The sequence below is a fragment of the Falco peregrinus genome, chromosome 4, assembly GCF_023634155.1.
Source record: "Falco peregrinus isolate bFalPer1 chromosome 4, bFalPer1.pri, whole genome shotgun sequence".
NCBI lineage: Eukaryota > Metazoa > Chordata > Aves > Falconiformes > Falconidae > Falco > Falco peregrinus.
In genome coordinates this window covers 77,106,158-77,129,278 of record NC_073724.1, presented here as the reverse complement: position 1 = coordinate 77,129,278, position 23,121 = coordinate 77,106,158, and the positions used below count along the sequence as shown (strand labels likewise).

The window sequence follows — 23,121 nt, the reverse complement described above, 5'->3', positions numbered from 1 at the left end:
CCCCAATAGTACTGTAACACGATACTATATAAAGAGCAAGTCATAATGCAGATATGTTAGTATATTTAAAATACTGTTTCAAGATATTCTGTTATTAAAAATATCTGGTGACATAAACAACATTCTGTATTTTATGCTCATCTTTTTACTAATTAACACAGAAGTTAGAGTATTTCCCTACAGTTTAAGAAACAGAATGAAAGTTATGGTGACATGAACGTGTACAGTTCCAGACAGAAGCTACACGGGCAAGTCCTTATCCCCTTTGCCAGACAGGCTCTCAAAGGAGTACCGTGTATCAAGGCTCTATGTAGCACTGCCATCTGGTGACCAATGCTGTGACAAATTCCTCTTCAAATAACTATCTAGCACAGAAATTTATTGCATGAAATAATAAATTTTCCTTCTTTTTTAATATGCACATTAAGGCTTACTGTTCCAAAGCTCAGTATGCGAAATCCAAAACTGACATTGAAATTTCCTATTTGTAAATATAACATTTGTAATGTAGACACTAACAAGAGTATTTGGAAACTATGGCACCTACACATATTAAGCAGAAATGGCTCTAAAGTTAGGGCAGCTAGACCATAATTAGTCATAGGAGGAAAATGCAGTACAAGGAGAAGGAAACCCAGAAACACTAAAATTAGCCTTTATGGAGAAGTTCAGCAATCTCTGTTTCCTTACTTTCTCAATCACACCAAGTCATAATTAATTAACAGACACATCCCAGTAACTTAGTTTAAATGGCAGGTCATTTCTCCACCTTTCCTCAGAAAAGCCTTGGAAATAAAGAGTCAGGAAGTCTTTCAAAGCATCCAGGACTAGGTATGAAAAGTACCTAAAAGAGCATCATCCCTGTAACACACGTGCTTCCTTATGCACTCAAGTACCAAGATTGGAACTGGTTGAGTATGTATGGACAGTGCTGTCTGGTAGAAGTAAAGGAAACATTTGGCCAGAATTGCAGTGACAAACAAATCCAGTTGTTTATAAGGTGACCGAGCCTCAGGAAGGGAGCACTGTAACAGCATACCACACAAGCTCAACTCAGGCTGAGGCACTCCTCCTGTCATACATTGACCTACATAGATCCAATGCCCATGAGCTAGCAGCCCAACCAACAACTATATAACATTTTACTTTAAAAACAAAACCACACACGCACACACACAAAAAAAAAAAATCTGTCTGGGAAATAACCAACCACAGGGTACTAGATAGGATAAAGGCTGTTGATTTTTAAGTTCTTCCCCTTTAAAAACATTCTTCAGAGATTAGGCATTTCTTGCCGCAGGTATACCAAATGAGTTAGGCCCTTTAGTCTAGTACCCGCAAGGGTTAAACAAAAGAACCCTGCATGCCTCTGCAAAGGAGTGGAAATTACCCTCTCATTATACCCACAGCTAAGAGGATAATAAAACATTAGGGAACAAGGCAAGCAAGAAAGAAGAAACAACATTCTTCCTCTCCCCCAGTTTATCATCTCTCTACCTTTTTTTTATTGGTCCAAGCTAATGCATCTTCAGGTGTTTAAATAGAGTGCAAAGGCTTGAAAACAGGAAGGTAAAAAAAATAAAGGGGGGTGGTCTCACAGTGAACAACAATATTACATATCTTTGAAATGTGGTTTAAAAAAAGGCAGTACAATTTTGTGGAAGCAGGAACAGAGGCATGCTCTAGGCCAAAGAGTACAGAAGCTAAATATCCAATACTGGTGCACTGCGTACTTTCTGTGGGCCTGTCTCCATTTTTTCTGCAAAACAGCTTTCTTCAAGTGGGGCTGTGTGTTTGAAACTAATGAGAAAACCAAACAGTCATGTGAAGAAGATAACAGACAGTCATTGGCAGGAGATTATTTCATTATTCCCTCCCTTGGGTTTACTATGTAAGACATCCACCCCCCACCCACCCCTTCTTGCTCTGTTCCCCATAGATGTCGAAAAAGAAAAAACATTTACATGTCTCCTAAATACAGTTATGGAAAGGTAACCACTTGAATGAATTTTATTCAAATATATATACAAAATATATATTCTATATATATTCAATATACAAAATATATTGAATTAAATTATGCAAAATTTTATTACTCTATGTCCTCTGTCTTTTCCTCATTCAACAAAAAAAGTCTGACTACCTGTAATCGATACAAATACTCCTTGCAGCCTGCAATTATCCCTCAGCTCTTTGGTACCCCATCACAGAGAAAGACTGCATATGTCTGAACTTCATCCTAATTTAATACGGAAAGAATTTCAGTCAAAGTCTAGTCCTGAACTTCACCCATTGTAGTATTTGAGACAGACTTAAGTGCAGTAGGCTTACAACAAAGTACAGACCATCTTTAGCTTTGTTACCCATATGTTTAATGACTGTGGACTTACAAAAATATTTGTGTTATACAATTTCATATCAATCAACAAGTAGAATTAGGAACACACAAGGACTCCTGATATTCTTTGAAAAGATCTGGGTTTTGCACATATAGACAAACAACTCAACAGCTTGTTTGAGCATGTTAATATTGCTACCCTGCAAACTTAGGTTTTTAGTTTGGTTTTGGGTTGTTGGCTTGGTTATTTTTTTAATACTTAATTCTTCCATTACTCTGTATAGGAATTCCTACTGACAGCACTCAAGACAAATCTCACAAGTTTGAGTACATAACCAACTTATAATCACATCTCCTAGATGTCCACAAACGCCTCTGAAAATTCTCAGACGGTAAGCTGGTATAGTATAAATGCCTAGGCATCTTTCAGACAGACTTACTACATGCTAGAGTTCAGGGACATGACAAAAATATTCATTAATATTTCTAGAATATCTGCCTTGACAAAAATGGAAAGTTAGACTTTTCAAAGGCTTCCAACTTTCTCCTCTTGGTGATAGACCATGCAAAAACGGTAACTGAAAGTTTCCTCATTACCTTCCAGCGTCCACTAAATAACTGTTTCTAGAAGTTAAGACATGATTTAATTAAATCTTATTTTCCATCCAGTTCCATTAAAGGCACAAGTATTTCCAGCTATATGAAGAACTTGACTGCATTAGAATAAATAGGAAGTATTTGTAAGGCTACAGCTTTACTAAAAAAAGTATTCTTCTTTTTCTGGAATTCTTGCATTGATGTAAGCCAATTAACTCACTACACCAAAGCATGACAATGTTTTCCAGTTATAGCAGTCTTACACTCCAACTTCTGCAAATTAAAAAAATAAATAAATCAGCTGCTCACATCACTTTTCCATACGAAGAGGGGATTTTTTTCACTGTGTTCAGCCCCAAGCCCTTGCAGACAGACAAGGGAAAAGGCAAATGGGTAGTCTGCTCCAGAGACCACTCTGTGACATTCCATTGAAAGGGCCTCAGAAAAGAGCAGTCTGCTCCCCCCAGCCACAAATCAAACACCTTAGACTTCAGCAGCACAAAGAAAGTACCATCCAGATCAATGGCCACAGCCCAGAGCTTTTACCGTCTTTCATTAAAGCCAACAGTTTTGGTGTGGGTTGGTTTTTTCCCCCCCTCTCTCTTCTAAGCAACTCCAAGCACTGCTTTTATGCACCATGCATAATGTCCAAATAGTGGGGATGTACCCTTCTTTAGTGAAAGGATTGCAGTATGCAGCACGTGCAGTGTGCTGCAGTTTATTTTCAGGACACAAAAAGGCAGGCATAACCTGTATCAATGACTTTCAGCCAGCTTCTAAAAAAGTTAATAAGAAATCTAATTTAAGTGAGTTAAAAAGGTAGAAGTTCCCTCTTAAGGGAGCCTGAAATCACTTGAGGATCTGTCCCAGCAGAACTGGTTCTCAGTCTCTACCATTCTTAAGTTAAAACATAAACTTCAGTCTGCTTACCAGTATGAAATGCCTCTCTTCAGATTTACTTGTTCTACCATACCACAGCCCATCTTGAAATGCAACAGTATTTTTATTATCACTATACTTGCAATTTGTATTTTGTTTATGGAAAATGCAAGGGGTAAAAACACCAAACAAAAACAAAACAGCATGCAAGCACACCAGATTTATTACTCCCCCCTTGGAAATGCCCCCATTCTTCAGAATCAAAGTCAAAATTTTGCTGTTTAGGACATTCTCTGAGAGCAGTCACAACACAACAAGCATAGAAATCTTGCTGAATTTTAGTGCAGTCCTCTCTCTGATGTGCTTGGCTAACACTCCAGCCTGAATTTTCAAGTTTCCGCTTGACTTTTCTAGTTCAGAGCTTGGAGCGAGGCAACTACACCAGTATTCTAATCTAATTAGAAAGTAGACTGGCAATTCAAAACATCAAGCAGAGTGCCACAGATTAGAGTTGGATTAAATGTAAAGGCAAAAATATATTTAAATGTTTTTGAATAAAATTCACCTTTCTACCTTTACTTAAAATTAGCCTCTGGGCTTCTCAGAGAATAAACTTTGCATCTCCAGAAAAGCTTAACGCATTAACTCAATTTTTATAAGCCTAGGAAATAAGTATTTGAAATAAACAAGCTGTTAGGATAAGTACATTCTCCTGTTACTAAAAGACAACTGGAAGCCAGGTCTGCAAATGCCTGCAACTAACTACTTGACATTGCTATTCTTCAAGAATAACTGTATGTTAGGCATAACTTCATATACTCCTTAATATTATAGAATCCAAGCACATCTCAATTTTACAGACAAAAGTGTTAATGTGGGTTTTACGCTTCTGTCAGCATCTTCCCAGTCAACATTTGTGAGTGACTTCCACGCTCTACAGTTAAATGTGTGGTTTCTTACTCTTGGATATTAGAAAGTCTACAGTGATGCTTCTCCATACACATCCTGATCTTTTGTCTACCAGGATGAACAAAGCTGAACACATTATCACAAACACTGCAGAGTTTGCTTCAAGTATTCAAAAGTGAGGAATTCTTCACAGCAATTCAAGGATGATGCTGACAAATACCTGTTGAAAAGACAAGGATACATACCTTGCTGAACAATGGCACTTTATTTCCTGTGCAGAACAGAAAGTTTACTTGATCTAAGTTTGTCCAAAATTTCAGTGTAAATAAAAGTTCTTTTCAAACTGTTTCAAGAATAGCTGCCATTTCCTTGAACTGTCTGAAGAAGTTCTAAAATGCAAGAGTTAAGACAAATTTCAGTTGCTTGAAGAAAAGCTCAAACCATAGTTCAAATTAGCATGTTAGGAAAAAAAAAAAATAAATCACAGTCCATGTTTCTCATATTCCCTTTTTCTTCCAAGTGAAGTTTCCAGCTTGAACTGAAAGTTTCTGCTTTACTTTTTGTAAGTTGGTTGACATTTGGGCACATTCAGTATTAAATCTACACAGGTGTTGCCTTATTTGTATGGGTTTGGCTATTAACAGGAGAAGATGCTATGAAAGAAAAATACTAAGTAGCTCTCACACCACAACAAAAAACAAAAGCCACCAAAAAAAACTTCTCATGCAAATGTTTCTATTCCCAGCTGAAATAATCCAGGCTTCTGAAGTATAACACCCATTTCTTATAGTAGCTGAACAGCAAGTTATTAAATAGGTTTCAACTAGAGCGAATGCAACATTTCACAACACCTAAGTATTCAGAACATCCTTGTCAAATTCCTGCCAGTCCAAATCAAAGGATTTATTTGCTTGGAGTATTGTACAAGCTCACAATATACTCACCCTTTAAAAAGGAATTACAACACAAGTCCTACATTTACACAAAATTAAACAAAGTTACATAAATTCATAGATGAAAGCTTAGCAATTAAGAGCCAGTGGTGACAAAGCACACTGACCTCCACTCTTAATCATTAGCAAGTGTTAGGCTTAACCCAAGTTTTAGATTTAGTTTTAGAGACTAGGGAACCGTTCCATATATTTAGAATATTCCTTCTGGTTTTAAAAAGGCAGAGTGACATCTGACAGAAAAGTCCCAAAAGTCTTTACATCTTCAGTTGTTAGCTTATTTGTAAGAGAACACATAAATTACTGCTAAATTAACAGTTTTGGGTAAAGTGATGTAGAACTAAATGCTATGAAGTTAGTATTTAGCTTCAGCATTTTAAATATTTAATGCTTCATCTTTGAATGACTGTATGAGTAAAGAAGCAACACAAACATATGCATTAAGGTATACAGTTGCTCCCTCACAACAATGTCACTGTTTTTTGAGACTGAATCAAGTAACACTGATTACAGACCTTGAACTGTGGGATTGTCATTTCAAAAGATTTGTCTGTTATTTGTCCTGAAGGGTCTGCCACTTTTAGCGTCACTGTAACATAAGGATACTTCAGAGACCTGCAGGTGTCAGAACTCATCGCAACTCCCAGTTTCCATTTCATATCTACAAACTACAAAGAAGAAAATAATTGGAAACAGTGTTAAAGAAAGATCTACCATGGTTATTCTGTTGGATGGATGTTTTACAAACCATATAGGACATCTACAGCTCATGTCCAAATGGGAAACAAACATACATATTCAGATATTAATGTGAATACAATATCATTTGCCCTTCCTTTTGATAATGAACAAATAAGCAATTTAATATGTTAACTAATCTGTTTTCCTTATTCAAACACTCTCAGTCAAGTACAGTCTAAAGTTGTAGTAAAAGCAGCTTGAGCCACAGAGTTCACCTGACTTATAAAAAAAAAAAATCACAAAACCATAATGGTATACAAGTTTCTAGATCTAGTGGAAACATAAGAAAAACCTCAGACAGTGCACAAGAATTTTATAATAGCAGTAATGAAAACAATTAACACCTTTTATAACTGTATTTTTTATTTATCTAAGTACATAAATTTCAGACAGGTAACATTTTTAGTCTTTTACGATAGGCAGAACTGTTGAATGAAGAAGTGAAGAGAGCCTTTAGAAGCCTACTATCAAGCTGCAGACTTTTTTTCGTAATTCCATATTCTTTTAAACTATTGTTAGACAAAAAAGATCTAAAATGTAAATATAGTCTTATTTTTTCAAAAAGGAAAAAAGGAATGCTGGAAATTGACATAAAGTATCTTTAAAAACAAGAGTTTAAACTTAGGGAGACAAAATGATCAGGCAGTGATGTTATCAACTCTAAAGAACAATTCAGATTACATTTAAAACAGATTCACATTAATGGCCAATACAATTGTCTACCACACTGACTGCCATTTACCTTCCCTAACAGTACTATGATGCATTAATTTTTAAAACGCTATAAAATATGACTTTATCATCCAAACAATAATATTAGAAAACTGGTCAGCATTTAGAAAACCTTTATTGTATATGCTTATTTATCTGGGTAGACAATTGGCAACATATATATAGAAAAGCTTTCAGCAGTTAAGATACCGCCCTGTGCTTGAAAATACAACATACACAATGAAGCATTGATATTTCTGAAAAGTTAATAGTTAGCTCAACTGCATTTTGTCATTTAGTTACCTGCCCCACTGTGGACATATTTCTTGCATCTTCTGAGACACTAACGGATTTGCCCTGCTCGTTCCATACATGACGAATAACTTGAACTGCATGTTTTGGCAGTGCGCTGACTGTATTGCCCAAGGTGGTGACGAGTTCTTCTGTAGAGAGATTGTTTCTGGCTGCTGTGCTATAGGTATATCCAAAGAACACCATATCAATTTAATTCTCCACGGATTTAATAAAATTTCTCACTTCACCCCAAATAGGCAATTTTGTATTGCTGCTTGGTGTGTCTATGTACTTTACAATAATTAGGCAGCCTATGATTTTTATTTTTTCCTATAGAATATTTAACTACGCTTTTGTATCCACATGCAAAAAACACCACTACTTGGCTTTCAATGTGTCTTAATATGCAGAGACCAAGCTTTGCTGGGCTTGCACAACATGCAACATTATAACAAGAAATAATCACAGTCCCTAAGTTCTGTTGCAACTGAAAAAAACCAAGCATAATTCAGTGAAAGACATCTGCATAGAGCATTCAACAATACTATTACTTTAGAAACAAAGCCATTTTTAATTAAACATTTAGGAGAGGTAATTAAAGTATCACCTAAAGGCAAATAAGGACCTCTAGGTAATGGTATAATTGGTACTAACAGGAGTCAAATGATGCAATACACCCTCAACTGAAAATGCAGCAAGTCTAGAGGAAAATTGCTACTCTCTCCTCTACCAGAAGTTTTTAAAAAAATTCCCATCCTTGGCTTGTCCATGCTGATCCACACCCCTTAGAGACATTAATAGACAGAAAGAGTTGGTCTGCCAAGTAGCACGGTCCAATATAATTTAAGGCTTTCTATATGAGAGGAAGTAGTAGTATCTTAGATTTCTACTGGTATATTTTCTTCAATCATGTTAATATTATGTAAAATGTTTAGATACTAGATATTAGAAGAATAAGAAAGCTCTTGAAAATTTTATCTTTCTGAAAGCAGAAAAACTTAAGAGGAAAATAACTGCTGAAAATGCTACCTAAAAACTCTGTCACAGCAGAGTTCAACATCATAAAACTGTGCGCCCTTCAAACAGGCACAAATGCTGGTTTCTAATCTCTAAGAAAGTTTTTAGAACACACTTCTTCCAGGTAAAGGCCTAGCCGACAGCTTCAGAACTGAGCTTAACTTCAACTTATTTGGCCAGTAGTTCTAAAGCTTGCAGACAGGATCTTAGAACGTTTTCCTCTCTTTGGGTTTTTTTTTTTTATTACAAAGAGTGAGATGATTTATTAACCACATAATTTTTTTAAGAACATAAACTAAGTCCAGAAGTTCATTTTCATGTACTGAGTTACAAACTTCTGCCCTTTTCCCAAATCAGTTCATTTTACATCCACATTCGATGTCACTTTTTAATACCACTGTTAAGTTGGGGTGGAGGGGAAAAAAAAAAAAAAAAGACGTGAGGCAACATAATTTATTTTGTGCTTACCTGAATAGAAAGGAAACAATATTAGCTACTTTTGCTAGGTCACCAACATTAATCTCACTCCCAGATGTTTGAATTCTCTAGAAACAGAATGTTTGAGCAATTACAAATAATCATGAACAATGCATTAATAAACCCCTCTTTGTATATACACACACAAAAAGAAAACATTTACTTGGGGAATCTATCCTTTACAGCATATACAGCTAATATACTTGCTTCTAAGTGCTAGTATCTAAACTTACCTGACACAGTTCAGCTACATTTACACCTGGGATCTTCTGGTTCAGATGCTGAATTATTTGCTCACACTGTAAAGAGAGTAAGTTTGAAAACATTCTTAATGTGTATTTTAATATACAAGACAAAACTAGTTTGACTACTTGGAGACTAAAAAACAAAAAAGAAAACTAGTTATTGCAAAAATGGACAACAAGAATATGCTTTAAATGCACAGTGGAGAATAAAGTCATTGAAATGACTGATTTTAAAGTTACATCAAATTCAAGAAAAGCAAATAAACTCAGTCAAAACTTCTAGTTACCACCTCACTAGCTATTCCTACTTAACACACCATTTTAATGCTAATTGAGCAGTCATCTTGTTCAAGTGCACACTACAATAAACAAACTGAATGTCTTCTGGACAAGCTCACCTGATATCTTCAGATGAAAAGCAAAAATACATATTTAGAAATCTTATATGATAAAAACATTTAAAGCAATCCCATTTCTTTTAGCAGGATTGGTCCATTTCATGAGTCGTGTAACTACCTACCACATACAAAAGATTCCCTTTGCAACAGACAAAAAAAAAAAACCTTAAACAAAAAGGTTTCATTGAATCAGAGTAGCAGAAGCCCTTCAACATCCAATTTATTGCACTACTTACCAGTTCTGCAAAAAAGTCTTGAGGTATTAATTTAATCTTATCTGCTGCACCACCAACATCTGCAAAACACAAACACTAGCAATCAGAAGCAAATCCTCAAAGTGTTATGGTACTACACCTAGACTCTCGCTGAAGAATTCCAGGTCTTCATGCATGCATTTAACCTAAAAACAAAGCTTTCTTTAAGGGGGTTTGTCCTGAATTGCATTAACATCACCTGCTCAGCATGTCAAGCACAGTCTAATAGGAGAGACTCCATAAGGCCAGACCAAGTCCATGCAGTTGCAGTTTCACAGCCCTGAATAACCCCTCCAAGCCAGTGGAGCTGTACTTGCACCCAGTTCCTCAGCTTACCGGGGAGCCGGGCATGCCCAGGGCTGCCCTCTGGCACCGTAGCACAGCACCGCGGCTCTCCCTGCGGCTACGCTGCTACATGCAGGCCGCCTCACGGCGGCAAACCCCCCAGGGCGGCCCGCGGGCAGCCATGGAAGGGCCCCGCTCGCCCACCCCAAGCCTTCACCAGGACGCCCCGGGAAACGCTCAGGAAGGGGCAGCGCCCGCCCCCCTCCACAACCTACCCTGCGGGTCCGGGTGAGCCCAACACCCCCTCAGCTCCCCACCGCCACCCTCACATCGGGGTCCCCACCCTGCACCCTCACCCAGCGCCTCCAGCGCCCGCACCACCGCGGAGCCGGCGGCCATGGCGCCACGCACCCGCCAAGGCCCAACTTCCGCCACACAACGCTTGCCGCTCTGATTGGCTCCGGGCGACACCAGAGCGAGGCAAGGCCAGCGAGCTCGCCCTTATTGGCTTCCGGTCAGGGAGCGTGCGCCCTTCTTGCCTGGGAGGGCGGAGCCTGCGCGAGCAGGTCGGAGTCCTCCGCATTTTTCGTCCGGGTTGGCTGCGCGGGGCGGGTTGCGGCGGGTTTTTTTGTCGTTTTTGAGGCAAACCGCGTCTTAAATAGTTACGAGTAAAGCCAGGACAGCGTTTTAAGAGACTATTGAGTTGTTGGGTGGAAAAAGCCACTTACATATGGTAGGCTAGGGCCTGCCTGTGCTTCCCCTCAGGCTGGCCGCGCTCTCTCTTGCCGCAGGCCCCTCTGGCAGCGCTTGTGTTAGTGACGGCTTGGGAAATGGCGCAGGCCTGAGAATCGTCTGGGGAGGCTTGTGGAAATGCTGGTTCAAGTCACACCTGGTTTGCGCAACAAGTTGTTTACTGAGTTTGGTTTATTGATAACTGGTGTCAGGGCTTTCTCAGTGCTCCCCGCTGTAGTCTCGGGATCTTAAATCACGCTTTGTGCTTTGTGAACGCAGCAAATACAGTATATTAAACAGTACAGGTACATAGACTGACAGTACTTTGTACAGGTGGATTGTGCAATCAGCCTGTACACCTGCAAATAAACTGTGCAGTTCATGGATGATTTGTGTAGATAAACTATGTCTTCAGTTTTATGATAGTGGTTTTTTTTTTTTAACTACAGCTAGAACTGTGCAATAAGCTTTTCAATCCTTTAAATTTAATTTAACTGTATTGTTTGGGGTGTGACTACAGCCCTAAAGCATCACTAATTCTTTACCAGTTTCACCTTTTAAAAATAGAAAATATTCTTAGATTTCTCAAGTAATCAGTTTTACGTTTGCTTTTAGCTTTAAAAAAAAAATACCACAATGTTACAATTTTAGTACTTCTATTGTAGGATTGTGACAGTAGTAAAACATAACTTGTCATGCAGTAGTTCTGGCAAGTTTAAAATTACATATTTGCCATAAATGGTAATGGAAGAACATAGAATATATTTCAGGAAAAGGGTAATTATGGAATATGGTATGTGTTTATGAGCTTTATACATTCACAGCCTGTCTGATCTTGGCCTCTCCCTTTTAAAGTATCTAATTAAGCGTGCAAACGTTTTTGAGTAGTATGTGTTTTTATGACCTCATGATTATCAAAACACTAGCAGTGCACGTACTGGTAAGATCTGTCTCTGATAGCAAGGACTTGATTTAATCTCTTTGTTCTTATTGCATACTTTTTTACCAAGACAACTTTACATACTATTTTATATTACAATTTCACCAAGTCTCTTAGTCATGCCTTTAGCACTAAGACTAATATTGTTAGGTTACTTTTTATTCTTTCTCCAAAATGTGGAGGTAGATGTGGAGGTGAGTATCTTGCTGGTTGGGTAATTACAGAATCATCTGCTGAAATTTGGAGTTATTTGGGGGTTATTTTCATCAATATGTAGACCTGCGTTTAGTTCTTTGAATTGTGAATAGAAAGTGGTGAAGTATGTAATGGTTTCTGCTTGTCTGCCCATCCATGGAATGAAACTATGTATCTTTAGAAAACTCTGCCTTTTGTAAGTGTGTTCTATGAAGCTTTTTGTGGCAGAGAGGTAGACAGTGGTGGTGATCTGACAGTCCCATGTCTTAGCTAAATAAGAACTGAGAACTTAGTATGAGGAGACACTGTGTATAGAAACTAAAAGACAAATCTACCAATAGACAGGATTGCTGAAGGGAGACACTACAGTATTGTTGACAGGTCAATGCAGAAGCTTCAGGCACAGGCATGTAGCATCCTGCTAAATGATTACAGGGCATAAAATAAAATAAAAACATTAGGTAATTTACCCTAGTTCATAAACTTCACATTTACAGAATGGGATATCATTTACATCAACACTGAAGGACTACAACAAGTTCCTCAAAAAGCTCTTCAAGAAGATATGTTTCTCCAGTGCCTGGGCCCTCAGTTGTATGGTATCCCCAACACCCTACTGCCTGGCACCTTGGTACTCCTGTCTTTACAGTACCTAGAAACACCAAGTGTTCATATTGTACTCCTTCCTTTCCTCATGGGGCTCAGATCTGCCTGTGAACTGGCACAGTTCCTAGTCTTCCCGCACCCTCCCTGCTCACCCTGGATGTTTATTTGTGCTGACCCACCTTTCTGCCCCAAACCTTTCCGGGCATACACTGGGCAGGCCTGGAGGTGCAGCTGAGGGGCTTCTACCAAAACCTTGTCCAAATGTCTGCTTCTGAAAGCGTGAGGCCCTGTGCAAGTGCTGCAAGGGGCTGTGTAGGTGAGCTGCAGCCTGTACGGAGTGGTGAGCAGATGCAGGCAGGGAGGGCTGGTGCCGAGAAATGACAGGTTCCTTCAGTTTTTGCTTTTCTGATTAACTTGAAAGAAGATGCAACACAATCTGATATATATATATATGTGAAATATCTTACACCGCATATGATATGTATATGATACTGTGCTTGATCTTAGCCAAAATGCCAAGAAACGGTATGTTGATGCCACTGAGATGGGAAAGCACGAGGGGATTCGCAGCGTTAGAAGATGGATGCTATTCTCAGTTGGGTTTACCACATCAATTTGCAGCAGCTCACAGAGAGACCTCACCACCCGTGTCCCCCCGCTGCTACACACGGCTCAGCCTGCTCAGGCGGTGTGGCGGTACCCGCTGCCGCGGCTGGGCAGTTCCCTCCGAACGCTTCGTCCGCTCTGGCTCCGCGGCCTGCCCCGTTCCCGGGGGTGTGTACGCGCCTCCCCGCCAGGGAACGGCTGTAGCTCAGTTTAGCTGTGAGAGGCCGTTTCGCACGGGCCCGGCTGTACCGAGCGCCTGGCGCCTGCTTCCCGGCCGCTGCCGGCAGGGCCCCGGCGGGCTCTGGGGCCGGGGGCGGGCGGTGGGGCGCCCCCCGGCGGCTCCTGCGCACCAGGCAGGCCCTGACGGTTGGGAGCAAGCGCGGGGCGGGGCGGCCGAGGCGTCGCCCCTTGGCACGTGGGAGAGCCCATAGCCGGGGGGAGCCAAGAGAGCGGGGAGGCGGGAGTATTCCGGCCGTCGCTGCCCGGAGGCGCCCCGGGGGGAAGGCGTTGGCTACCGGTGTCCGCCTGGGCCCGCCGCCCCGGAGCGGGGGAGACGTGTGGGGTGGGCCGCCGGGGGTTGCCTTCGTCTCCGCTTCCCCCCCCCCCCCGCCGTTCCCGCGCGGCTCGGTGGTGCGGTCCCGGGTCAGGTCTGAGGCGCGGCGGCGTGAGGCGCTGTCAGTGCCGTGCTGCGAGGTTCAGCCCAGTGCCGGTACCCGCCCCGCCGCTGCCGCCATGGAGCCCCATCGCTGGCTGCCCCTGGAGGCCAACCCCGACGTGGGTGCTCGGCGCGGGGGTGGGCGCGGCGGGAGGGGGTGGGGGGGCTGCTGGGTGCGCGGGAGGGCTGGCGGGAGGGAAGGAGGATGGCGGCGGGGAGGGCGTCGGGGCTGCGGCCGCGGCGGGCTCAGCATCGCGGGCTGAGCCACGGCTGGTTGTGGCAGGGAGCGGGGGAGGTCTCAGCCTGCGGATCTAACTGGGTTCTTAACTTCTCTCTGTTTTCTGCTTTCTTTCCAGGTTACGAATCAGGTAAGCAGCTTTTATTCGAGGTAACCTTTAGTGTCGCTTCAGCTCTAGGCCCATCTTTCATTTTCGTGTAGTAAAGCCTCCTGCTTCTCCAACGAGAGTAACCCCTTCCTCCCCCACGGGTGCCTTCTAGTACTGGACTGTACTGGACACTCCTCTGAAACCTCTCAGTACGTAGTGTCATGTAAAGATACTATATAGAAAAAAAACCCCAAAAAACAACAACCAAACACCCACAAGCTAAAGGAAGAGAGAATAGAATAGATAATGTCTGGCTATTAATGTAATGTAACCTCTGATGTGTCGCGAGGTGGGTTTTAATTAATTAATTGATGATTAAAACATTACTATATAATGTGTGCCTGTTCTGGACCTGTACAGGATGGCTTTGTGCACTTGCATGGGTTTACTCACACCACTGTGTTGTCTCTTTCTTCTTTGGCTGCCCATAAGAAATAACGTCATTTTACTATTTTTGCACTTTGCTGCTTATTCATGACCACATCTGTGTGATTTGTTATTTCTGGTTTTGTAGCGTAGTAGAATCCATGCTAGAGAAAGGAAGCTTGTTCTAGTCCACAAAACAATGTTAAGTGCTAGATAAATTCTAGCTGAAAGGGTATCACACATACTCCAACCCTGCATCAGGTTCTCAGTGGCAACTTTGAGTATCTTTAACAAGCATTAGAGGCAAGACGTTGATCCTAGCAGGCCTGTTGATAACGTTAAGGGTAGTGTTTAAGCCAAAGGACTTAAGCTTCCAGCTGTAAGATTACATTCTTAAAACTGTATTGTTGAAGTATTTTGGAAATCAGGAATTTCGGTGTGTGAAAAATGTTTTGTTTGTTGTTGTAGTAATACACTGCGTCTTCAGGAGAGCAAAAAGTTATTTGATGCTGCGTCATTTTGTACTTTGCTTTATAGTTTCCTAGAACAAATAATTTTATAATTTTTACAGTATTGCTACTGTGGAGAGTTCTTAATCCTAGTCCTCAATTAAAATTAACAGCCTTTCGTGGGAGTTTTTCTTGGATGTGTGTTATAATCTCCTTAAGTTTTAGACTTCTTTTAAATTTTGTAATTCAGAGACTAGATTCCTGTTTAGAAGGAAGTAAGTATGAGTAAATGACTAGTACAATTTCAAATTCTCTGACATCGCTTTCCAGATGTTGATGTTGAGATGTTGAGATGAGCTCGTTACAGTTAATTTAAGCTGTAAAGTATAAACTGAGGAGGAAAAACAATGTTACTTTTTTAAAAAAAATCTGAATTATCTTCTGCCACTACATGTTTGTTATACAGAGTAAATCCTGAAAAAACACTAAATGAACAACTTAAGCATGTTGAAAATCTGGCTGTCTTGCCCATTGGCTTTTTGTTGATAATGGATATCTGTCAGTTGTGGGTGATCATGGATTATTGGAATTTTCATTCTGCAAGGATTTTCTTCTTAATATTCCTGTACAGAAAAGGCCACTTTAGACCACTTAGACTTGCTCCTTCACTGTATTTTGCCAGTCTTAACTTAGCAGTGGTTGTTGCTACTATCTAGACTAAGAGATTTATATTAAAAAGAAAAGAAAAAATGGTCAGTGTTGAATATGAATACACTTTGCATTGTTAGTCATTGTTCTTTTAATCTCATCAGTACAGTGGTAAGCTGTAAGAACAAGGCTATTAGTCACAAGTTGCTCATATCCTGCTTATGTTTAGAACAACAATAATAGTAATTTGAGATTCAAATGAAGTTGCAAATGCTTTTTAAAAAAATCCTGTGAAGTTAATTGCAAGGACAGACTGGTTTTTTTGTGGTACTCTGTGTTGTGTTCTCTAAAATATTCTAGAATTCTTCAGGATTTTAAAAAACCCACAAACTAACAATGGTGTGCCCTTAATAGCTGTAATGTATTAAGATACATACACATAAAGAGATACATCTAGTAGTAGTTTTTTACACAGATATCTAGACATGTGTTTCTTGGTGTTTTGGGGTTGGGTTTCTTGCTGTTTTTTTAAAAATTGTATTTTGTTTGTTTTACTTGAGTGTTACACTGTCCTTGCAATGTACTACTCTTAGTGTTAATGTTATTGCCAGGTGTGTGAGTGAACTCTTAAAACTAAAAAAAATTCCATTCACCTGTAAGGTGTGTGGATTCTTAAGTCTTAGTTTGTAGTCAGAACTGTCATTACAGTTTAACAAATGGTTAGCCTATTTTGGTTATTGTACAAATCATACCCTATTTTAATAGTAACTGGAAAGAAAATGTACTAAATACAGGTTAATTTGCTTTTAATATGTGCTTACTATGCTGTGTGCTCTCTGGTTTTGACACGTAAGTTGCAAGTTTGAGACTTTAAATCTTTGTGGTTGGAATTCAGACAATAATGGAGAAGTACTGGTATTTCTCAGGGTATGTGAAATCTTTTCAAACTATCTTGCAAGCTTTTCTCTATCTGAAAGCATTTATGCTGTAATACAAGTCTAGGAATTTCTAAATCCTTGGTGTATATATAGGACCTCTCTTCGTGCATATGTGTTAGAACTATTTAAAGGTTCAGAAACTGACTGAGGATAAACAGGGATATTCTTTTTTAGCTTGAAAGATTTACAATGGCAGTGACTCACTCGAAATACCACAGCCACCTATCTGTTGTGGTATTTTTAAGAGAGAAGTCAGCATACTTAGATGTACCATATAGTGCTAATATAATTGTCACGATGCCTTTTTTTTTTTCTCCTCCCCTTCAACACTGATAGGATGAATTGTTAGTCCACCTCTGATACAGAAGGTGTTGATGATTCAGCTTTTACAAAGCTCCACTTTGTGTACAGTGATGATTGGGAGTGGTTCCTTTTCTTTCACCTTCAACTGAATCTCTTATGAAACCTTCCCCACTAATGGGAGAGAGAAAGCAAGAAAATGGGATTTATCTGCCCACTGTTTACCATATTATATTTGGCTGTGTATGTTCTCAATTTCTTCTACACACACACAAAAGCAAAACCAAAAAAAAAAACCCAAAAATGCAACAACAAAAAACCTCACCAACCCCCAAAACCAGACTGCAACAAATTATTGCAGTGAAAAGGCCAGACACAAACTGATTGTTCATGATGTCACTTCAGTTTGGCTTGCAACCCATGACTGATTTCCTAGCATGCACAGATAAACAAAAAAGTAGTATTGGTTGTTATCTTTTTTGATCTTCTACCTTTCTTCATTCTCTCTTACCTTTCTTCATCTCACGTGCTCTAAGAAACACCCCTACTTTCTACATAAGGTACCATTTCAACTCAAGCATTGGCTTCAGGTAGTTCAGGTTAAACAACTGGGAGGTGACTGTGGCTTGGGTTTCTCTTGCCACCTGAGGGCTTACTTCCTGGTTCTTAGTTACCTTCCAGCATTTTTTCCAGGCCTTTGATCCTACCTTTTTTTTTTTTCCCCAAATCCATTAATGTACTGAGACTCAGCTACATACAGAAATTAATTTTAGTCCATGGGTGACCTTGACAGCTGTGACTTTAGAGTCACGGGGGCAATAAAGATCACAAAACATAGCACAAATGGCAGAAACTGGTTACAGCCAGTCTTCACCCAGTCACGGACCACATTTTTTAAGGGTGTTGGGGAGACACAATTTAAGTATTCTGAGGAAACAAACTTTACTCTTCCTAAAAGGTCTTTCAACTTTATGAACTCTTTAACATTATCACACAAGCTTTCCCAAAAGAAAGCCCTAGGGATGGAAGTAACTGAAAGTGCCCACGATTCCTGATGTGCAGGGTGAAAATACTTGTAGATGAGCTGTGTTGGAGTGGAAGCATGTTGCATGTGAAGAAACAGAGATGTCCTTCTGAAAATGCTTGGCTAAGCTTACTTTTTTACTTGGGAGTGGGGGAGTAGAGTTGAACTCTCTGTTGCAAGCAGAGTGGAAACAGTAGACATAGCATGCATGCCTGGAAAACAGCCTGTTACTATGAGCCTCAGAAGGCGAAAGACCAGGACTCAGTTTATGCCTTTCTGTAAAGAGAATACCCCCAGAAAGCCTTCCACAGAGCCAGCAAACGGGAATTGTTGAGGCTGTGGCATAGCATAGCAAAGAATAAGCCGAAGGACAAATACAAAGGGATTGTAGACATCCACTGTAAGATCACTTGTTGAATGGCTTCTAGTTTAAAATATCTCGAGCTATATAGACTTCTTGTTGAGTTTAAATGGGTAGATATGCTGTAAAAGGAAAATTGTAACTTGTTTTGGGGTTTAGAGCATTATATATATGAGTAGTTGAAGGATTGACTTAGATCTTCCTTTGTACATTCCTCAGTAACTGAAAGCTAAGAAAACCACGTATTGCATTTCTCTATTTGTACTTGCCACTTCTGGCCTTTTATTATGCTCTCTTTTGCTTAGTTTCTTCTTCTGTTTCAGTGACAAACTAAAAATTGTAACCATGAGACCCTTACTCTCTGGAACACTGTTTAAGGGAATGAGGTGCTACAGAGTGCAAAACCAAGCCATAGCAGTTCATGTGATAGGTTACTATATTGCACTGAAGATGCTTTTCCCCACTTTCGCGTTTTCCTTGGCTTAAAGGACAAGCAGAATCAGTAGAACCCAATTGTTGGTTTAGTATGCTGTGGAAATACTATCCATAAAAGCTTGTTTGGAGGAGTGGATTGGTATGGCTTGTGCCCAGTATGAATAATTTAGAGCATAGAAACAGGTCTCTGTTTTTCACAGTGTAATTTGGTGTCCTGTGCTGAACTGAAGTGGCTCAGTAGCTGCACCTCAGGACTCTCGAGCATTCTAAAACTCTCACTCACTGGGGTGGTTTCAAAGGAAGCCTGGGTCAGCTGGTTAGTTTGGGTTTCTCAGCACTTTGTATTGTTGCCTGTGTGATATCCTGGTTCAATATATGTGGCAGTACCTGGGCATACTTAGTATTAAGTTTCAAAACTGCTTGATGGATATGTTAAAAAATAATATACCTCTCATGGTGAAGATCAGCTGTAATTCAGCAGTGCTCTTTGAGACACTCTGAAAAAAAACTAACTCAATTGGAAAGATAAAAATTTTGTGGGTGTAAGATCTCTCACATTTTTTATGAAGTTGAAAGTGTTCCCTTTTTTCCCCCTTCATTGCAAATTTTCTAAAAAAAGTTTAAAAAATTGTGATGATAAATGGGCTGTATTCTTTGAACTTTATTATGAGGTTCTGAAAATCAGTGTTTGAGGATATTTAAAGAATTTCTAATAAATATTGAATTTCCCAAATAAGTTTATTATAATGGAGCATCTCTTGCGTAAGCAAGACCATACTGTGGCCACTCTAACTGGGGAGTAGTTGGTAAAGAAGAGTAACGCACCTCATGTAAGTTACAGCCATTTATTTGCTTCTGGTATGCCTTTTGACCAGCTGTATAGAACTAAAGTTTCTACAGCTGCTGCCGTCTTGTCACATCAGTCAATTTGATTACTAGTCTGAAAGATGCGTTCTCTAAGACGTATTGATAAATGATCCCTTTATTTTAATTCCACAAATTCCATAATGAAAGAATTAAGAAATATATCCTCATAAGGCCCAAACAATAAAATACGGTTTGGGTGATTACCTTATTTCTAGAAAAGGATTTAACTTCTGAAACAAAGTATTTTGCTTTCAAGTCTTTATACATAATTTATAGGGGCATATTACAAAAAAAATCTGCATTTATATTTGTAATATAGATTAGTAAGAATTGGATACTTAAAGGGCTGAATACAACCATGTATTTTTGGATTTTTATAAATTGTAATATAAGTGCTTTTCAGTGTGGGTTTTTTTTTTTTTTTCTTTTTCTGGGTGATAACTCCCTAACACATCTTATGCAGTGACTTACGACTTTCTAGGTAAAAAGATAGCTTCAGTTTAATGAAGTGCCAAAAATTCTTGGGCTTTAACGAAAAAGTTACAAAATATTGGTTGTCTCACTTGGTTTATTTGGATGTAGTCCTCCCTGTTTCCTACAGCCATAGGCTTGTGTTTTGGTATTTGTGTGGTTTGTTTTTTGGGGTTTTTTTTTTTCAGAAGAAGGTCTTAACTGTGTTTTTGTTGTGATACAGCAATGCTTTAATGCGCTGAGCAGAAGTAGAATAAAATGTAGACTCTGTTGGTGTCTTGGTTTGCATTTGCATTAGGAAGAGGACTACAACAGTTGGTTCTTCCCACAAAAGCTCTTTGACTTTTGCATCTGAATGTCTGGAAATGTTTGTGCTTTTTGCCAGTTTTATGGTTTCATGGTTCCAGCTTCTATACAAGTACTATAGTAAAATGTGGAAAACTCAGTCATTACTATGATGACTTAGTATTTAGAATGTGGCATTCTTGAATATTTGCAAATGCTGTCCCAACTTTAATTGCACCTAATTTTCAAAGTCCATCTTGTTTCAGTGTTTGTCCTCACTTTGTTTTTATGTGCAAGTGACAGTACAAAAGAGCACTGCTACTTCAGACTATTTAAATTGCACATTAACTACTCCAGAAGTTTTCTGTTAAAATAAATTGCACCCTTACTTCTTCTTACCTCACTTACCCTTCCCACATCTCCAACAACCCCATAAATCACTTCTTCCTACTGGCTGCGTAACTGTGTTGGCAGAAGTACTTCTATTTTACACTGCTGAAATCAAGTCTCATGAGTCAAGATGTTGCTAAGTTGCCTCTGTCCACTGGGTTTCCATTCTACTTTGAGGCTCTTTAAAAATAAATAAATAAGCATGAATTGTTTTTTTATAAATAAATAAATAAGCATGAATTGGTTTTTTATAAATAAATAATTTTCATGAACCTTAAAGGTAGCCAATGTGCTTCAGAGCAGAATCAAGTATTAAAAATAACTGCTTTGTGCTTCTTTCAGGTCTAACAGTTAGTAGGTTAAAGTATTGGTACCAACAATGAAAACAGTGTAGCTTATACCACATAGGTAACGTGCCTAAATGTGCTTATTGTAATGCTTTTTGCTATTAACTAACATTTAGACATACATATTTACAGTGCGTGGTGATTTAGAATAGCATAGGGTTGGCTGGAAGGGACTCTTAGAGTTCTGTAGTTCAGCCATGTTCTCTTCAAAACAGGTTGCTCAGGAACCTGTTGTCAAGTTCTGAATTCCTGAAAGGATGGACTTCACAGCCTCCTGGGCAGCCTTGTACTAGTGTTTGACCATGATCGTTATTTTTAAAATTTAAATGCTTTCCTTATCAAGTTCAAATTTCCAGCGTTCCAGCCTCTGTCCATTGTTTCTCATTGTTCTATTGTCCACTGCTGAGTCTGTCTTCATCTTTTCTGCTCTCTCTCTTAGCTAGTTGAAAACAGGTGAGAAGGAAACGCCTTATGAAATACTGGGGGGGGGGGGGAAAGGAGAAATTGAGAAACGCACATAAGGAGGAGTGTGTGGAAAGTAATTTCAAAAGTGTTTTGTCTGATGGTTAGTTGGACCAGTGAAAAACCAAGAAGAGTTTCTTAGGAAGGTATTTTCATACAACAAGAAAAGAGATAACTGGAAGTATGGCAACAATCAGTAAAAGTAAAGTTCTGAAAAAGTTAATAAACTAGATACAGGCATGTGTGATGTTTTTTCTTGTTGCTGTTACTGTTCTTCATGAGCCCCTGTAAGACTTCTGCAATGAAGCCAAGTATGGTTTTTTTTCTTCTTTATCTAAGGATGCTCAAAGAGGTGTAAGTTAAAGAGTCAGCAATGTGATATGCAGTGACTGAAAAAGACTATCTAATACTCTCTTGTGCAGCTCTAGAGAAATATAAAGGTGCTATTTAACCTGAGTACTTATTAATAAGCTGAGAGAAAGAAAGCAGCTGAAAGTGAGTAAGCCCTCAGATACAATGTAAAGTACCCTTAACTGCTCTGTCCAGCAGGTATCTGTAGAATAAAATTGCTTGGATAATTACTGAATAATTGGAATACAAAGCACCAGAGGTCCCTCCCTATGAATGACACTGTCTAAAAAGCATGCAGAACTGCCTTCTGTCCTAAAACAGGAATGCTTTTGTCTGAGGGGAAGGGGTTGCTTCAGCTCCTGGTGCATAACTGACTCCTTTCTGTACCAGCATCTTTGTCTGGGCTAGGAAAAAGCTAGGAGACTGAGGGGGGGGGGAAAAAGGAGGTTTAATATAGTTATTACTAAGCTATTCATGCAGCTTCCCTAAACTGAAGCAGTTGCTTGTGACATCTTTTTCTGACCTTCCTGTGTTACATCTAATATGGGGTTTTGTCCTTCTGAAGAACTCTTCCTGGTTCCTAATAACTTCTTATTCCTACAAAATTTCTTCTACCCAGCCTTGCTAAATACAGTCTTGCCTTGCTTTTATCAATTCATAACAGTGGCAAAAAATTATTTATCTGGCTGTGTAATTGATTGAACTCTCTTTTTTTTCCTTTGCATGTCTCCACATTAAAAATAAGCTCTATATATTTGTTTTAAGAGTTCTTCCCATGCTGCCATCTATTATTCATCTGTTACCCATCTGCCAGTCTGTCTTACACAGGGGCTTATGCTTCCAGTTTTTATCATATACTTACTGAATTTTCAGAAGGATATATCTCCCCTCCTCCCAGGCCTGAAGGAAACCTTCTTGATAGACAGAGGCATCTCTTTTGCCTATTTTTGTGTCTCCTTAGTATTTTTTTCTTTTTTCTGACAATTATACAATAAAGTTGTTAATGCTGCTCACATGTTTAACATCACTGCCTGTCATACTAAGCCTGTGCTCTTGCTGTTCCCTGTAATGCTGATCAGCACTTCTAGTCATCACTGTCATATACAGAAACGTACAATTCCTTAGATTGCAATGTTTCTAGGCAGTATGGTAACACAAAAGGCACCCTCTATCTGTAGAGTTTTAGTTATGCTGAATATTTCATTAAGGAGT

At 39.4% G+C, this 23,121-nt stretch overlaps 2 protein-coding genes across 4 annotated transcripts in view; one reads left to right on the top strand and one right to left on the bottom strand.

Annotated features, from left to right (window-relative positions):
* Positions 1-2,349: 2,349 nt before the first annotated feature.
* COMMD6 (COMM domain containing 6) lies at positions 2,350-10,693 on the bottom strand. 3 transcript variants are annotated; one of them, XM_027781019.2, is made up of 7 exons: positions 10,507-10,693; positions 9,793-9,851; positions 9,147-9,212; positions 8,905-8,981; positions 7,429-7,597; positions 6,189-6,341; positions 2,350-4,943 (listed from the first exon to the last, which is right to left on the bottom strand). In XM_027781019.2, exons 1-7 carry the CDS (start codon positions 10,676-10,678, stop codon positions 4,911-4,913), a joined length of 729 nt encoding a protein of 242 aa, XP_027636820.1. In that variant the 5' UTR covers positions 10,679-10,693; the 3' UTR covers positions 2,350-4,910. The 3 variants fall into 3 exon arrangements, with proteins under 3 accessions (XP_027636820.1, XP_027636819.1, XP_013151437.2); XM_027781018.2 differs by having other exon boundaries at positions 4,020-5,112; XM_013295983.3 differs by having other exon boundaries at positions 4,020-5,112; positions 10,452-10,599.
* A 2,967-nt stretch (positions 10,694-13,660) lies between these two features.
* The window catches only part of UCHL3 (ubiquitin C-terminal hydrolase L3), a 45,683-nt gene continuing 36,222 nt past the window's right edge, over positions 13,661-23,121 (top strand). Inside the window, exons 1-2 of the mRNA XM_055802435.1 lie at positions 13,661-13,948; positions 14,186-14,197. Of these exons, the coding sequence (XP_055658410.1) occupies positions 13,907-13,948; positions 14,186-14,197 (54 nt within the window). The 5' untranslated portion in view covers positions 13,661-13,906. The remainder of the gene's footprint in view (positions 13,949-14,185; positions 14,198-23,121) is intronic.

Excerpts from the sequence above, each read along its gene's own strand:
- COMMD6 (XM_027781018.2), bottom strand. The coding sequence starts at position 10,678 with ATGCGGAGGACTCCGACCTGCTCGCGCAGGCTCCGCCCTCCCAGGCAA. Across the intron at positions 9,852-10,506 it reads CGGAAGTTGGGCCTTGGCGG|ATGTTGGTGGTGCAGCAGAT; the intron begins GTGCGTGGCGCC and ends TGTGTTTTGCAG. Across the intron at positions 7,598-8,904 it reads ATTGTTTCCTTTCTATTCAG|CACAGCAGCCAGAAACAATC; the intron begins GTAAGCACAAAA and ends ATATACCTATAG.